This window comes from Oncorhynchus tshawytscha, linkage group LG08 (assembly GCF_018296145.1).
Source record: "Oncorhynchus tshawytscha isolate Ot180627B linkage group LG08, Otsh_v2.0, whole genome shotgun sequence".
Classification (NCBI taxonomy): domain Eukaryota; kingdom Metazoa; phylum Chordata; class Actinopteri; order Salmoniformes; family Salmonidae; genus Oncorhynchus; species Oncorhynchus tshawytscha.
This window is the reverse complement of record NC_056436.1, coordinates 68,914,077-68,932,715: the sequence shown is the minus strand read 5'-3', so window position 1 is coordinate 68,932,715 and position 18,639 is coordinate 68,914,077. Positions and strand designations below refer to the sequence as shown.

Sequence of the window (18,639 nt, the reverse complement as noted above, 5' to 3'; positions counted from 1 at the left end):
TTCCCTTTGAAAATAGCCTGTGGCAATGGAACATAGCCAGCCTAAACGTTTAAGAATAATTTTGGTCAAAGCAAGAATGTGCCACATTGCCTCGTGACTAATATATTTTTAACAGAAGAAATAGACATTTGAAATTTTGTAAAACATTTGTTAAAAATCTGATTTGCCCAGAACTCTATTGTTTGTATATGGTCATTGGCCCAACAGTTTTCAGCCCATTGTTATTGTAAAAGAGAATCAGATTTTAATCCAATTCGATTAGATGAGGTCTTGTTATTTTCCATGTGTGCTTGCTCTCTCACTCTGCTGTTCTGGCACAGGAAGCTGTGGCCATTTTAACTCCTGCCTGTGCTCGTGGGGAACCCTGGCCCACATCCTGATTGAACCTGGTGCTGAGTGTCTAATTCAGAGTTCTGTTCACATGGTGTGGCCTGCTGCTGTCTGCCCAACCGCCAAACACTCTAGTCTCTACTCATATTGATGTCCTACATTATAGTACCATTCAAACATTAGGATACACCTATTCAATCAAGGGTTTTTCTTTCATTTGATTATTTTCTACATTGTAGAATAATAGTGAAGACATCCAAACTATGAAATCAAATCAAACTTTATTTGTCACATCCGCCTGTGAAATGCTTACTTACAAGCCCTTAAAACCAACAGTGCAGTTCAAGAAAGAGTTAAGAAAATATTTACCAAATAAAATAAAGTAAAAAATTATTAAAACACAATAAAATAACAATAACGAGGCTATATACAGGGGGTACTTGTACGGAGTCAATGTGCGGGGGTACAGGTTAGTCAGCTGGTAGTAACAGTGTAAAAAAATAAATGGGGGGGTGTTAATGTAAATAGTCAGAGTGGCCATTTGATTATTTGTTCAGCAGCCTCATGGCTTTGTGGTAGAAGCTTATGGAGCCTTTTGGTCCTAGACTTGGCGCTCCGGTACCGCTTGCCGTGCGGTAGCAGAAAGAACAGTCTATGACTTGAGTGACTGGAGTCTTTGACAATTTTTGGGTCTTTCCTCTGACACCGCCTGGTATATAGGTCCTGGATGGCAGGAAGTTTGGCTCCAGCGATGTACTGGGCATACGCACTACTCGCTGTAGCATGGAAAAGGTGTTGTCGTGGCCTCTTTACGACTGTCTTGGTGTGTTTGGACCATGATAGTTCATTGGTGATGTGGACACCAAGGAACTTGGAACTCTCAACCCGCTCTACTACAGCTCTGTCGATGTTAATGGGGGCATATTCGGCTCTCCTTTTCCTGAAGTCCACAATCAACTCCTTTGTCCTGCTCACATTGAGGGAGAGGTTGTTGTCCTGGCACCACACTGCCTGGTCTCTGACCGCCTCCCTATAGGCTGTCTCATCATTGTCGGTGATCAGGCCTACCACTGTTGTGTCGTCAGCAAACGTAATGATGGTGTTGGAGTCGTGTTTGGCCATGCAGTTGTGGGTGAACAGGGAGTACAGGAGGGGACTAAGCACACACCGCTGAGGGGCTCCAGTGTTGAGGATCAGCGTGGCAGACGTGTTGTTGCCTACCCTTACCACCTGGGGGTGGCCTGTCAGGAAGTCCAGGATACAGTTGCAGAGGGAGGTGTTTAGTCCCAAGGTCCTTAGCTTAGGGATGAGCTTTGTGGGCACTCTGGTGTTGAAAGCTGAGTTGTAGTCAATGAACAGCATTCTCACATAGGTGTTCCTTTTGTCCAGGTGGGAAAGGGCAGTGTGTTAATTGTATATGTAATCACATATGGAATCAAATAACACATGGAATTATGTAGTAATGAAAAAAACTGTTAAACAGATCCAAATATACCATTTGCCTTGATGACAGCTTTGCACACTCTTGGTATTCTCTCAACCAGCTTCATGAGGAATGCTTTTCCAACAGTCTTGAAGGAGTTCCCACATATGCTGAGCACTTGTTGGCTGCTTTTCCTTCACTCTACGGTCCAACCCAAACCATCTCAATTGGGTTAAATGTCAGGGGATTGTGCAGGCCAGGTTATTTGATGCAGCACAAACATAATGCTGTGGTAGCCATGCTGTTTAAGTGTGCCTTGAATTCTAAATAAATCACAGACAGTATCACCAGCAAAGCATCCCCACACCATCACACCTCTTCCTCCATGCTTCATGGTGGGAACCACACATGCTGAGATCATCCATTCTCCTACTCTGCATTTCACAGAGACACAGCGGATCTCAAATTTAGACTCATCAGACCAGGACATATTTCATATTTCTAATGTCTATTGCTCGTGTTTCTTGGCCCAAGGAAGTCTCTTCTTCTTATTGGTGTCCTTTAGTAGTGTCTTCTTTGCAGCAATACACTGTCTGTGATTAACGCAGTCTCCTCTGAACAATTGATGTAGAGATGTGTCTGTTACTTGAACTCTGTGGAGCATTTATTTGTGCTGCAATATGAGGTGCAGTTAACTCTAATGATCTTACCCTCTGGGCCTTCCCTTCCTGTGGCGGTCCTCATGAGAGCCAGTTTCATCAAAGCGCTTGATGGTTTTTGCTACTGCACTTGAAGAAACATACAAAGTTTAAATTTCCTGCATTGACTGACCATCATATCTTAAAGTAATAATGGACTGTCGTTGCTCTTTGCTTATTTGAGCTGTTCTTGCCATAATATGGACTTGGTCTTTTACCAAATAGAGCTATCTTCTGTATACCACCCCTACCTTGTCACAACACAACTATTTGGCTCAAACGCATTAAGAAGGAAAGAAATTCCACAAATTAACTTTTAACAAGGCACACCTGTTAATTGAAATGCATCCCAGGTGAAGCTGAGTAGGTGTGTCTAAACTTTTGACTGGTTCTGTACGTATAGATAACGTGGGCAGATAATAATAGCAAATAGCAATACACATGCTTATTCTCAAAGGCACTGCTTTTTGCTTGTTTTTTTAATATTTTATTGCAACATGTACAGTACACTCTTACAAAAAAAGATACTACCTAGAACATAAAAGGGTTATTGTGATGTCCCCATAGGAGAATCCTTTGAAGAACCTTTTTTAGTTCCAGATATACAGTATATCACAAAAGTGAGTACACCCCTCACATTTTTATAGATTTTTGAGTATATCTTTTCATGTGACAACATTGAAGAAATGACACTTTGCTACAATGTAAAGTAGTGAGTGTACAGCTTGTATAACAGTGTAAATTTGCTGTCCCCTCAAAATAACTCAACACACAGCCATTGTCTAAAATGCTGGCAACAAAAGTGAGTACACCCTTAAGTGAAAATGTCCAAATTGGGCCCAAAGTCTCAATATTTTGTGTGGCCACCATCATTTTCCAGCACTGCCTTAACGCTCTTGGGTATGGAGTTCACCAGAGCTTCATAGGTTGCCACTGGAGTCCTCTTCCACTCCTCCATGACGACATCACGGAGCTGGTGAAAGTTAGAGACCTTGCACTCCTCTACTACCTTCCGTTTGAGGATGCCCCACAGATGCTCAATAGGGTTTAGGTCTGGAGACATGCTTGGCCAGTCCATCACCTTTACCCTCAGCTTCTTTAGCAAGGCAGTGGTCGTCTTGGAGGTGTGTTTGGGGTCGTTATCATGTTGAAATACTGCCCTGCGGCCCAGTCTCCGAAGGGAGGGGATCATGCTCTGCATGGTTCCCTCAATGAACTGTAGCTCCCCAGTGCCGGCAGCACTCATACAGCCCCAGACCATGACACTCCCACCACCATGCTTGACTGTAAGCAAGACACACTTGTCTTTGTACTCCTCACCTGGTTGCCGCCACACACGCTTGACACCATCTGAACCAAATAAGTTTATCTTGGTCTCATCAGACCACAGGACATGGTTCCAGTAATCCATGTCCTTAGTCTGCTTGTCTTCAGCAAACTGTTTGCGGGCTTTCTTGTGCATCATCTTTAGAAGAGGCTTCCTTCTGGGACGACAGCCATGCAGACCAATTTGATGCAGTGTACGGCGTATGGTCTGAGCACTGACAGGCTGACCTCCCACCCCTTCAAACTCTGCAGCAATGCTGGCAACACTCATACGTCTATTTCCCAAAGACAACCTCTGGATATGACGCTGAGCACTTGCACTCAACTTCATTGGTCGACCATGGCGAGGCCTGTTCTGAGTGGAACCTGTCCAGTTAAACCGCTGTATGGTCTTGGCCACCGTGCTGTAGCTCAGTTTCAGGCTCTTGGCAATCTTCTTATAGCCCAGGCCATCTTTATGTAGAGCAACAATTATTTTTTTCAGATCCTCAGAGAGTTCTTTGCCATGAGATGCCATGTTGAACTTCCAGTGACCAGTCAGTATGAGGGAGTGTGAGAGCGATGACACCATATTTAACACACCTGCTCCCCATTCACACCTGAGACCATGTAACACTAACGAGTCACATGACACCGGGGAGGGAAAATGGCTAATTGGGCCCAATTTGGACATTTTCACTTAGGGGTGTACTCACTTTTGTTGCCAGCTGTTTAGACATTAATGGCTGTGTGTTGAGTTATTTTGAGGCGAGAGCAAATTTACACTATTATACAAGCTGTACACTCACTACTTTACAATGTAGCAAAGTGTCATTTCTTCAGTGTTGTCACATGAAAAGATATACTCAAATATTTACAAAAATGTGAGGGGTGTACTCACTTTTGTGATATACTATACATGGAACCTAAAAGGGTTCTACCTGAAACCCAAAAGTGTTCTTCTACCTGTAACCAAAAAAGGTTTTCCTGTGGGGACAGCTGAAGAACCCTTTTGGAACCCTTTTTTCTGGGTGTGTAGCAGTAATACTGTACCCAGTCTAGGGTTTTAGTTCAAGCCAATCTGTGGATCGATATGTGAGTGAGTAAGGATCCCCCATTTCTATGGATGTGCAAGACTGCGGTTACGTAGACTTGCATATTGTGTAACAGTGCAGCTGCACAATACTATGTGATTGATGCCTTTCCCCAAGCTTGCGTTTATGGAATGAGTGGGTGTCTTGTCAATTGCCATTGGGATATATTGGAGCAATCCTGGCAAGCTACCAATGGAGATACTCTCTTTAGGTTATCCCTGATGTGTTCAGGGTTTTCAAGGTTGAATTAGAACTCTGCTTAAGATGGGTAGCTTGTATCTAGATAATGGATAGCTAAATCTCCAATATCCTTATTATAGAGAATCTTGGGAATTAAAAGTGTTCTCTCTCCTCGTGCATTTTCACTCATTCTCCATTTTTGTTAATAAGGTCAAATACATCAGACTTGTGAAAGCATAGTGGTGTTGTGGTGAAGTGAATAGTCCACACCTGGTATAGCTGTGTGAAATTGCCTTCCTGGATACAACTGAATGCATTGGTAGTCTTTGATCTCCTTGTGTACATGTAAAATGGTTAGACAGGTAATCCATAAAGACAAAGTAAGATTTTTTGTTGTTGTGTAAATCCACTGAGGCAAAAGAGACACATATGCTTCTGCATTCTGTCCTCTTATTTTGTTAAAGGGATGTTGGTCACAGTTGTCCTGTCTCCAATAAACTGCTTGGTTGTTATAAATGTACATATCCATGAATGTGTGATTTTAACCTGTGCTGAGTGAATGTTTTTTAAAATAATGTATTGTTTTTTTTTTGTACAGCAGCATTGCCAGGCTGTAACATGGGAAACTAGCTACTAAGCTTGTTCTAAATTATCTCCATCTTCTACAAATGCGCTGTATTACAGATGAGCAGTCGTGTCACATTCTGTCGGTGAGCATAGTCACATATGAAAGGTCAGGATCATTCCTCTCTCCTGGAGGATAAATTATTCTAGCATCTAGAGCAAAACTGCGCTGTCATATACTGGATGATAAGAGCTCTCTTGGTTTGACTATAGTCTGTTGTCATGAGGAGAATACAAAACCACAGTCATTACATTCACTCCACTGCATAAGAAACTCAAATATATGGCACCTGTCAAAATGGCAAATTCATTCTCAAAATAACAGTAAAGTGCGACGGACTAACATTAATCTGCCTAAGCTCACTGCGCTGTGACGAGATGGCTGCAGTCAGGGAGAGTGTTACAGAAGCCTCTTATTGGTTCATGAGAGGCAGCTAAATGCATTGTATTGATTATGTAATTGTCCCATCTGATTGGCCCTCGCTGCACTACTGATTTGGAAATAGGATATTAACTCATATGCATTTGATGGGTGGGTTCTGAGGTGGATAACAGCTTTTTGTGGTATTTTCAAGCTACTCAATCTTTCCATATGTACATGATATTCTGCAGACAACAGTAAATTGTGTTGATGATATGAGCCATTTTTCAAATAAACAAACAATGGGGTTCAGTCTAGTGAGACGTACTGCCTCGGCTCAGCCCTTGTTCCATTTTCTCTGCAAACTTTTCACAAATAACAGTTGCTGTACCTACTTTTCTGCTCCTCAGGTTCCAACACATTTAATATTTTTACGTAGCACTACTCTTCTACCTCTCTTTCCCTCTTTTTCTGCTCAAATGGACGCAGCCACCATACTCAGTTGGAGAAATATATACATTTTCCTCTCTCTCAATTCACCTCAACTGACTGGTAGACATTGTCTTAGACACTAGACTTTCCGTTGTGGTTACTAGTGTGGTTGTTGCCCTGTAATGAATGAGTGTTTATCATAAAAAGTATTTTTCATAAAATTGAGGTATTTTCTCAACAATAACCTTAACTACTGCATATTGTTTATGCAATTAGCCTAAATGACTATGCACTAAATACCTTATTTTACTTCTAGGGTCACAATACCAAATTTACTCAACTCTCTGAGGGTCCTTGATTGTCTCAGCTATCAGTGGCGGCCGATGGCTATTCTGTCCCTAACTGTGCCCCTAACTGTCCTTGTGTCTCAATAGGGTCGACATGTGAAGACAGGACAGCTGGCTGCTATCAAGGTCATGGACGTGACAGAGGTAAGATGGCTACTTCCTGGTTCCTGTCTCCGTCCCTTCCTCCCTGCCCGTCAAAGCCACAGAGAAACGCTGTATGCAGGGAGGGCCACAGCCTTGTGACTGCCGCTATGCCAAGTCAAAGAGGCAAGGAGGGGCTGAGGAGGGGACCCCAAAGGTTTCATCACATCAAACTCAGATCAGAGTTTCCCTTCAAAGGATGTGTTTTATTTTAGAAATGCAAATGAGGCCCAGTTAACACAGCGCACCAAAGGTTATTATATCCTGAGCTGTCATTCAGGAGGTGAGAACACTGGGAGCCATGTTTGTTCAGGGAAAGTTCAATCATCTCATTCCCTCAGGGCAATAAAGCTACCTGGTGATGACACTACGTACTTGATTGAGTTGGCCCTCCTGGCCTGCAACGAGAACAAAGAAGAGCCTTATTACAATAGCACAAAGTGTACATGGCCAAAGATTTAATTACATCTTCTGAGGCACATTTTAAACTAAGATCAGAGTTTTGACAGTTGAGGAAGGATAAACAGCATCAGACAGTCTCTGCAGTGCAATCTGAAATGATGTTTGTCCTAGAGTGACTTAAGTTCAACACACTGCATGATAACAAATTATTATTTCACTACTCACTCAATAGAGAATATAAGACACAGTTTCAAATGTATATTCATCAATACATAACATTAAAACTGATATTAAGTTATTCAATATCTGTGTTTTAAAAAGATAAGCCTTGCATTGCTTGCTGATTGTAACGGCGTTCGTCTGTTGAAGGAGAGTCGGACCAAAATGCAGCGTGGTGGTTACTCATGTTCTTTAATGAAAAAATAGCGATACATGAAATAACTAAATAAATACAAAAACAACAAACAAAATGTGAAAATCTAATTACAGCCTATCTGGTGAACACTACACAGAGACAGGAACAATCACCCACAAAATACACAGTGAAACCCAGGCTACCTAAATATGGTTCCCAATCAGAGACAACGAGAATCACCTGACTCTGATTGAGAACCGCCTCAGGCAGCCAAGCCTATGCTAGACACACCCCTAATCAGCCACAATCCCAATGCCTACAAAAACCCCAATACGACAACACAATAAACCCATGTCACACCCTGGCCTGAACAAATAATTAAAGAAAACACAAAATACTAAGACCAAGGCGTGACACTGATATTATATGTGTTGTATCGTCCTAACACGTAAGGGATTTTAATTTTTTAATTTTTTATTTAACTAGGCAAGTCAGTTAAGAACAAATTCTTATTTACAATGACGGACGAGGCCGGACCATTTGTGCGCCGACCTATGGTACTCCCAATCACGGCCAGTTGTGGTACAGACACATCCCTCCCTACATATCCAAAACCTCCCATCCCTCACCCTCACTCCCCTTCCCTCGCTCCCCCTCCATTACCTCCCACTATTCAGGCTGCCTGGCCTCAGCCCAGACCCAGGCCCCAGTCGCGTCCCGGTCACTCGCCTCAAACCCTCCTGGGGATTGAGACATTGTCCTGTGCAGAGAGCGTCTGTGCCGGGTCCTTTCCTAGTAGGAATTTCCTCTCCTCTTGTTCCTGGTTTGATTTAAAGGGAAAGGAAGGTTCAGTTAAGATAAGTGGTTGTCTCCCTTTCCAGGATAGAGAGGTAGCATTCTTTAAGAGAGATTACTCAGCTCTATGAGTGGTCAAATGCCTATGTTGAATGGAGCTGCTGTGTCTCTTGGGGTCAGGAGACAGGAGCAGGGAGGCCTTTTGTGAGGCGAGAATAGAGAGAGAAACTGCCTGGTTCCCCATTTAAACCTCTTCTGTTGTACTGCTACCGTTCAGGGAAAAGTTATAGAGAAGATAAATTCCCTCATTTTATTATATGGCAGTCTATTTCTGGTGTGTACGGGTTGTTAAGTCTGTGTATTGGTTGTTAAGTCTGTGTATTGGTACAGAAAACAACACATTTATAATCCTGTAATTATTTTCGTTATTGTTAAACAAACCAGACAAGCTATCAGCCCCTGTAAATCTGGAATGAACAAGTCAACAGTAAATGTTTAACCAAGTCAAAGCAAATCTCTAATATTCTGTGGGGGTGTTGTGGTTTTCCTGGCAGGAAAGACAGTGTCATGTTGCAGTCCGTTGACTATACTACACTATGAAAAACCCTGGGAATGGAAATGCAATGCATACGTGTGTCATCATGCTTTTCCAAGGCTTCACACACAAAACAAATCCCGTCTAGGCCCCTAACACACACTACTGCTTCTTAAGGGGAAGCTGTATTTTCTATCTCCACACCAAAGACATGCTACGCTATATGAGCCCTCCCTTAGCCTTAGTGAGGGTCTGTCAGTGGAGCATATGGGAAGAAACAAATCAATTAACATATCCTTAGGGCCCCATGCAATGTAAACATGAATGCTAAAATGGACTCCAAACCCACACTCCATAATTGGTAGTGACTGAGCCAGTGATGACATCACCACTGCTGTTGATTGCCATGTGTGTTGGCAGGCCCTTGGGTCCAGCGAGGCTAACAGCACATCTCACCAGGATGGCGAGCCCAGCACAAATCTGCCAGCTCAGTTTAATTTGATTTGTCTTAAAAGTCAACTGTAACTGTTCTGTGCAGGGGCAGCAAGAGAAGCAGGGTTTTCACTCCCTGGGTTTTGGTTTGGCTGCATTATGGCCTGCTGTTTTCCATTGTCAAGTTGAATATAAAAAATTGTTAATATCCTTTTTTGTGTGCAGGAAGAAGAAGAGGAAATCAAATTAGAGATTAATATGTTGAAGACATATTCCCATCATAGGAATATAGCTACATACTATGGTGCCTTTGTGAAGAAGAGTCGTGCAGGTCAGGATGACCAGCTCTGGGTGAGTGGCTGTTCTCCATCTCTCTGTTGAATTCTCCTCTCTTCAATCATGCTATCTCAGTAATGCATCATCTTTAAGAATGCCTCTATCTCTGTATATATGTACAGATCATACACGTTCTATAACACCAAAAAACATGGTCCTAGAAAACATAAAATGGGCCATGAGTTTTTCCTGACACCATGAATAATACCAGGAAAATCTCTGGGTCCTACTCCTACACATTTCTCAATAACAATAATCAAATGACAAATGATGAGTTGTATCTTTGCCTTTCCTTGTGTGCTGTGTGCCTGTAGTGGGATGTGACGGTGTTATAGGCCTAGCCATAGTCGTGTGTTAAATGGTGCTGTTCTGCTGGTGGCCTGGCATCTGTCTGAGCCATTTCCTCTGTGTGTGTGTGTGTGTGTGTGTGTGTGTGTGTGTGTGTGTGTGTGTGTGTGTGTGTGTGTGTGTGTGTGTGTGTGTGGGTGGGTGGGTGGGTGGGTGGGTGCGTGGGTGCGTGTGTGTGTGCGCGTGTGTGTGTGTGTGTGGTGCGTCGTCTGTCTGTCTGTCCTTGCCGTATAGCTGGTGATGGAGTACTGTGGGGCGGGCTCAGTCACTGACCTAGTGAAGAAGACTAAAGGGAACAGCCTAAAGGAGGACTGGATCGCCTACATCTGCAGGGAGGTCCTCCGAGTGAGTACTGCTACTGGAGATAAGCCATTTAACCAGGATGTTCTCCCCAAACCCCTGGGGAATAAGAAGGTCCTGAGAATCACTTCAGAGAGTTTGTCTCATCCTATATCGGCCGTATTGTAGCAGGAGAGTTATTGTTTTGGATTAGGAGCTTTTTCTTCTAAATTTATGGCAGGACAGTCATTGAGAGTTAGGCTAGATGGTGATCCACAGGGCAGAGGGCATCGTAGCGGATAGCAGTGGAACACTGTGAAGTCATTATTTTAAATAAACAAACTTCCTGACTTTATTTTTCACTCATTTGAAGCAGTGTACACTTCCTCACTGTGCCTGTTTCCAAGCTCTGAGAGAGAGAGATTATGTGATGTGTGTGCGTGTGTGTGTGTGCATGCATGTATGTTTGTTTGTGTGTGGTGTCCTGACATTGTGCGTGTGTGTATGTGTGTATCAACACAGGGTCTGTCTCACCTCCACTCACACCACGTCATTCACCGTGACATCAAAGGCCAGAACGTGCTGCTAACTGAGAATGCGGAGGTCAAGCTGGGTAAGGACTAGGAGACAGGGTCAAAGTTCAACTCACATCCCACATAGCCACAGTGGAAAGGATTTGTCACTGTCACTTCAGTATTTGCCTGCTGTTCCCTTGTGGGGGTGGTTTAATCTGTTCAAACACAGTGTCTTGTCTTTGCCAGTTGATTTTGGGGTGAGTGCTCAGCTGGACAGGACGATAGGGAGGAGGAACACCTTTATTGGGACTCCGTACTGGATGGCCCCTGAGGTCATTGCCTGTGACGAGAACCCAGACTCAACCTACGACTACAGGGTAAAAGGGAGTCAATCTCTGCTGGAAATGCTGTTTTTGCTTGCGTGAACGTGTATGTGGGGGGGGGGTGTGTGTGTGTGTGTGTGTGTGTGTGTGTGGGGGGGAGTACTTAATGTATTTCTGTCTGTATTTCTGTTGTGTGCATCTGAAATGGCTCTGACTGGATGACTCCCTATAGAGTGACCTGTGGTCTCTGGGAATCACAGCTCTGGAGATGGCTGAAGGAGCACCACGTAAGTGTTACCCTCCTCCCTTCTCTCCTGTCCATACACATTACAAACTCAGCAATCTTCTCTTTCTCCTCCACATCTTATAGCTGGAGGGTTTTCTAGTCCATGGCTAATATGCTATGCTGTAATTATATGGTTTATTTTATTTTAAGCATTTTTTATATCCTACATCATTATGCTGTATTTTCAGTTTTACTGTACAATGTTGTAGTTTTGAGTTTTGTTGCATTAGCTGTGAGATTGCCCTGCCCTGCAGATGCTATATCGGTCTGCTAATACAGGACTGATAAAGGCCCAGTGTACTACTTTGGTGAAATATAATTTTTTTCTCCCCAAAATTGTATCAATAAATATTTAGTGCCAGTCAAAAGTTTGGACATACCTACTCATTGAAGATTGAAGAGTGTCTTTATTTTTTATTATTTTCTACAATGTAGAAAGTAAAGGCATCAAAACTATGAAATAACACATATGGAATCATGTAGTAACCAAAAAAGTGTTAACCTTTTTGGGATAGGGGGCAGCATTTTCACTTTTGGATGAATAGCGTGCCCAGAGTGAACTGCCTCCTACTCTGTCCCGGATGCTAATATATGCATATTATTATTGGTATTGGATAGAAAACACTCTGACGTTTCTAAAACTGTTTGAATGATGTCTGTGAGTATAACAGAACTTATATGGCAGGCGAAAACCTCTGAAAAATCCAACCAGGAAGTGGGACATCTGAGGTTTGTAGTTTTTCAAAGCTTGACTGTTACGACTTCTATGAATGGTGAGTGGAGGAGTCAAGCGCAGAGAGCAGGTAATTCCGTACATGGATCTTTTATTCCAAAGACAGCGGAGACACGGACATGCAAAACACAAGGGAGCATGAAACAACCCGTCCAAAATACACAGGACTAAAACTGTCCGGAAAAATATAGATCACACTAATACACCAACACCAAATAACAGAGAACAAGCCCGCACAATACCTAGCAGGCCTAGTGCCCTTAAATAGCCTACAAACAAAACTAACTCAAAACAGGTGTAACCAATAGACCCAATTAACAGAAATAAAAGGAAAGGGAATCGATGGTAGCTCATAGGCCAGTGCCGCCCGAACAGGAAGAGGCACCATCTTCGGTGGGATTCGTGACAGTGACCTACCGAATACACATTGAGTTATGGATAAAGTTGCACTTCCTACGGCTTCCACTAGATGCCAACCGTCTTTAGAAACTTGAATGAGGTTTCTTCTATAAAGGAGGGGCTCATGAGACCTCTTTGAGTCAGTGGTCTGGCAGAGAGCCTTGGTCTCATGACGCGCGCTCCTGACAGCGTTACCTCTCGTTCCAGTGCTTTTCTGAAGACAAAGGAATTCTCCGGTTGGAACATTATTGATGTTTTATGTTAAAAACATCCTAAAGATTGATTCCATACTTCATTTGACATGTTTCTAAAGGACTGTAACGGAACCTTCTGAGTTTATGTCTGGATGAAGTGCCTGCTCCTCAGGAAGATGGATTACTGGGCTGAACACGCTAACAACAAGTGGCTATTTGGACATAAATGATGGAACTTTATGGAACAAATCAGTCATTTATTGTCGAACTGGGATTCCTGGGAGTGCCTTCTGATGAAGATCATCAAAGGTAAGTGAATATTTATGGTGTTGTATCTAACTTTGTTGACTCCAAAATGGCTGATATTCCTCTGGCTGTTTTGGGTTCTGAGCGCCGTTCTCAGATTATGCCTTTTCCGTAAAGTTTTTTTGAAATCTGACACAGCGGTTGCATTAAGGAGAAGTCTATCTTTAATTCTGTGAATAACACTTGTATCTTTTATCAATGTTTATTATGAGTATTTCTGCAAAATCACCGGATGTTTTGGAATCAAACATTACTGCACGTAAGGTGCCAATGTAAACTGAGATTTTTGGATATAAATATGCTTATTATCAAACAAAACATCCATGTATTGTGTAACATGATGTCCTATGAGTGTCATCTGATGAAGATCATCAAAGGTTAGTGATTCATTTGATCTATATTTCTGCTTTTTGTGACTCCTATCTTTGGCTGGAAAAATGTCTGTGTGTTTTTTCGACTTGGCTATGACCTAACATAATCATATGTTGTGCTTTAGCTGCAAAGCAGTTTTGAAATCGGACACAATGTGTAGATTAACAAGATGCTTATCTTTCATTTGCTGTATTGGACTTGTAAATGTGTGAAAGTTACATATTTCTAAAAAATATTTTTGAATTTCGCGTGCTGCCTTTTCAGCGGAATGTTGTCGAGGGGTTCCGCTAGAAAGGTTAAAGGAGTTCCCACAAATGCTGAGGACTTGTTGGCTGCTTTTCCTTCACTCTGCGGTCCAACTCATCTTAAACCACCTTAATTGGGTTGAGGTCGGGTGATTGTGGAGGCCAGGTCATCTGATGCAGCACTCCATCGTTCTCTTTCTTGGTAAAATAGCCCTTACACAGCCTGGAGGTGTGTTGGGTCATTGTCCTGTTGGAAAACAAATGATAGTCCCACTAAGCGTAAACCAGATGAGATGGCGTATCGCTGCAGAATGCTGTGGCAGCCATGCTGGTTAAGTGTGCCTTGAATTCTAAATAAATAATTGACAGTGTCACCAGCAAAGCACCCCCATACCAGCACACCTCCTCCTCCATGTTTCACGGTGGGAACCACACATGCGGAGATGATCCGTTCACCTACTCTGCGTCTCACAAAGACACGGCAGTTGGAACCAGAAATCTCAAATTTGGACTCATCTGACCAAAGGACAGATTTCCACTGGTCTAATGTCCATTGCTCATGTTTCTTGGCCCAAGCAAGTCTCTTCTTATTATTGGTGTCCTTTAGTAGTGGTTTCTTTGCAGCAATTCCACCATGGAGGCCTGATTCACGCAGTCTCCTCTGAACAGTTGATGTTGAAATGTGTCTTTTACTCTGTGAGGTGCAATCTGAGGTGCAGTTAATTGCCGATTTCTGAGGCAGTTAACTCTAATGAACTTATCCTCTGCAGCAGAGGTAATTCTGGGTCTTCCTTTCCTGTGGCCATCCTCATGAGAGCCAGTTTCATCATAGCGCTTGATGGTTTTTGTGACTGCACTTGAAGAAACTGACTGGGCTTCCTGTCTTTAAGTAATGATGGACTGTTGTTTTTCTTTGCTTATTTGAGCTTTTATTGCCATAATATGGACTTGGTCTTTTACCAAATAAGGCTTTCTTCTGTATACCACCCCTGCCTTGTCACAACACAACTGATTGGCTCAAATGCATTAAGAAGGAAAGAAATTCCACAAATTAACAGGCATACAGTAAATAGTCAAAATAAAGACAACTCCTAGAATCAGTAGATGTGTCCAAACTTTTGACTGGTACTGTATACATTTTTCAGGCTGAGTGTAACAGGACAGGACTGTAGCCTAACATTGACAACACTGCAGAACACTTCTTCCATCCCCTGCCATGTGATTGTGGCACAATGGGGCCTCTCATAACCTCGGTCCACTTTCTGTCCTGTGCGTTCTAAACAGCACGCTATTCCCTACATAGTGCACTACTTTTGACAAGAGGCCCTGGTTAGAAGGAGTGCAAAAAAAGGGAATATGGTGCCATTTGGGACACATCCATAGTTTCTCTGTCTGTCTCTGTCCCCAGCCTTGTGTGACATGCATCCCATGAGAGCCCTGTTCCTCATTCCACGCAACCTGCCCCCCAAGCTCAAATCAAAGAAATGGTAAGAAAGACAGCTCTCTCTCTTAGCGACACCACTCTGCCTCCCTCCCTCAGAGATACCACTCTGCCTCCATCCTTTAGAGACACCACTCTGCCTTCCTCCCTTAGACACACCACCCTACCTCCCTTAGAAACACCACTCTGCCTTCCTTAGAGACACCACTCAGCCTCCCTCCCTTAGAGACACCACTCTGCCTCCCTTAGAGACACCACTCTGCCTCCGTCCCTTAGAGACAACACTGCCTCCCTCCCTTAGAGACAACACTCTGCCTCCGTCCCTTAGAAACACTACTCTCCCTCCCTTAGAGACAACACTCTGCCTCCCTCCCTTAGAGACAACACTCTGCCTCCCTCCCTTAGAGACACCACTCTGCCTCCCTTAGAGACACCACTCTGCCTCCCTTAGAGACACCACTCTGCCTCCTTTAGAGACACCACACTGCCTCCCTTAGAGACACCACTCTCCCTCCCTTAGAGACACCACTCTGTCTCTCTCCCTCAGAGACACCACTCTGCCTCCCTCCCTTAGAGATACCACTCTCCCTTAGAGACAGCACTCTCCCTCCCTTAGAGACACCACTCTGCCTCCCTCCCTCAGAGACACCACTCTGCCTCCCTCCCTTAGAGATACCACTCTGCCACCATCCTTTAGAGATACCACTCTGCCTTCCTCCCTTAGACACACCACCCTCCCTCCCTTAGAAACACCACTCTGCCTCCCTTAGACACACCACCCTCCCTCCCTTAGAGACACCACTCTGCCTCCCTCCCTTAGAGACACCACTCTGTCTCCCTTAGAGACACCACTCTGCCTGCCTCCCTCCCTTAGAGACAGCACTCTGCCTCCCTCCCTTAGAGACAACACTCTGCCTCCCTCAGAGACACCACTCTGCCTCCCTCCCTTAGAGACACCACTCTGCCACCATCCTTAGAGACACCACTCTGCCCCTCCCTTAGAGACACCACTCTGCCTCCCTCCCTTAGAGACACCACTGCCTCCCTTAGAGACAGCACTCTCCCTCCCTTAGAGACACCACTCTGCCTCCCTCCCTCAGAGACACCACTCTGCCTCCCTCCCTTTAGAGACACCACTCTGCCTGCCTCCCTCCCTTAGAGACACCACTCTTCCTCCCTCCCTTAGAGACACCACTCTGCCTCCCTTAGAGACACCACTCTGCCTCCCTCCCTTAGAGACACCACTCTGCCTCCCTTAGAAACACCACTCTGCCTCCCTTAGACACACCACCCTCCCTCCCTTAGAGACACCACTCTGCCTCCCTCCCTTAGAGACACCACTCTGCCTCCCTCCCTTAGAGACACCACTCAGCCTCCGTCCCTCAGAGACACCACTTTGCCTCCCTTAGAGACACCACTCTGCCACCCTCCCTTAAAGACACCACTCTGCCTCCCTCCCTTAGAGACACCACTCTGCCTCCCTCCCTTAGAGACACCACTCTCCCTCCCTTAGAGACACCACTCTGCCTCCCTCCCTCAGAGACACCACTCTGCCTCCCTCCCTTAGAGATACCACTCTCCCTCCCTTAGAGACACCACTCTTCCTCCCTCCCTTAGAGACACCACTCTGCCTCCCTCCCTTAGAGACACCACTCTGCCTCCCTCCCTTAGAGACACCACTCTGCCTCCCTTAGAAACACCACTCTGCCTCCCTCACAGACCACCCTCCCTCCCTTAGAGACACCACTCTGCCTCCCTCCCTTAGAGACACCACTCTGCCTCCCTCCCTTAGAGACACCACTCAGCCTCCGTCCCTTAGCGACACCACTTTGGCTCCCTTAGAGACACCACTCTGCCACCCTCCCTTAAAGACACCACTCTGCCTCCCTCCCTTAGAGACAACACTCTGCCTCCCTCCCTTAGAGACACTACTCTCCCTCCCTTAGAGACACCACTCTGCCTCCCTTAGAGACACAACTCTGCTCCCTCCCTCAGAGACAGCACTCTGCCTCTCTCCCTGAGAGACACCACTCTGCCTCCCTTAGAGGCACCACTCTGTCTCTCTCCCTCAGAGATACCGCTCTTTCTCCCTCCCTCAGAGACACCACTCTGTCTCCCTCCCTTAGAGACACAATTCTGCCTCCCTTAGAGACACCACTCTGCCTCCCTCCCTTAGGGACAACACTCTGCCTCCCTTCTTTAGAGACAACACTCTGCCTCCCTCCCTTAGAGACACCACTCTTCCTCCCTCCCTTAGATACACCACTCTGCCTACCTCCCTCAGAGACACCACTCTTCCTCCCTCCCTTAGATACACCACTCTGCCTACCTCCCTTAGAGACACCACTCTGCCTCCATCCCTTAGAGATACTACTCTCCCTCCCTTAGAGACACCACTCTGCCTCCCTTAGAGACACCACTCTGCCTCCCTCCCTTAGAGACACCACTCTGCCTCCCTCCCTTAGAGATACCACTCTGCCTCCCTTAGAAACACCACTCTGCCTCCCTTAGACACACCACCCTCTGCCTCCCTCCCTTAGAGACACCACTCTGCCTCCCTCCCTTAGAGAGAACACTCTGCCTCCCTCCCTTAGAGACACTACTCTCCCTCCCTTAGAGACACCACTCTTCCTCCCTCCCTTAGATACACCACTCTGCTGACCTCCCTCAGAGACACCACTCTGCCTCCCTCCCTTAGAGACTCCACTCTGCCTCCCTCCCTTAGAGACACCACTCTGCCTCCATCCCTTAGAGACACCACTCTGCCTCCCTTAGAGACACCACTCTGCCTCCCTCCCTTAGAGATACCACTCTGCCTCCCTTAGAAACACCACTCTGCCTCCCTTAGACACACCACCCTCCCTCCCTTAGAGACACCACTCTGCCTCCCTCCCTTAGAGACAACACTCTGCCTCCCTCCCTTAGAGACACCACTCTGCCTCCCTCCCTTAGAGACACCACTCTCCCTCCCTTAGAGACACCACTCTGCCTCTCCTCCCTTAGAGACACCACTCTGCCTCCCTCCCTTAGAGACACTACATCGCCCTCCCTTAGAGACACCACTCTGCCTCCCTCCCTCAGAGACACCACTCTGCCTCCCTCCCTTAGAGACACCACTCTGCCTCCCTAGAGACACCCTTAGAGACACCACTCTGCCTCCGTCCCTTAGCGACACCACTCTGCCCTTCTTAGAGACACCACTCTGCCCCCTCCCTTAGAGACACCATTCTGCCTCCCTCCCTTAGAGACAGCACCCTGCCTCCCTCCCTTAGAGATACCACTCTGCCTCCATCCTTTAGAGACACCACTCTGCCTTCCTCCCTTAGACACACCACCCTCCCTCCCTTAGAGACACCACTCTGCCGCCCTCCCTTAGAGACACCACTCTGTCTCCCTTAGATACACCAC

The 18,639-nt window shown here is 45.4% G+C and overlaps 1 protein-coding gene across 3 annotated transcripts in view; it reads left to right on the top strand.

The window, feature by feature from the left end:
- The window catches only part of LOC112256034 (mitogen-activated protein kinase kinase kinase kinase 4), a 117,840-nt gene that overhangs the window by 18,429 nt on the left and 80,772 nt on the right, over nt 1-18,639 (top strand). For all 3 annotated transcript variants that reach the window (XM_024428973.2, XM_042325887.1, XM_042325886.1), the window contains exons 3-9: nt 6,882-6,938; nt 9,680-9,805; nt 10,373-10,483; nt 10,940-11,030; nt 11,179-11,309; nt 11,488-11,542; nt 15,199-15,277. In XM_024428973.2, the coding sequence (XP_024284741.2) occupies nt 6,882-6,938; nt 9,680-9,805; nt 10,373-10,483; nt 10,940-11,030; nt 11,179-11,309; nt 11,488-11,542; nt 15,199-15,277 (650 nt within the window). The remainder of the gene's footprint in view (nt 1-6,881; nt 6,939-9,679; nt 9,806-10,372; nt 10,484-10,939; nt 11,031-11,178; nt 11,310-11,487; nt 11,543-15,198; nt 15,278-18,639) is intronic.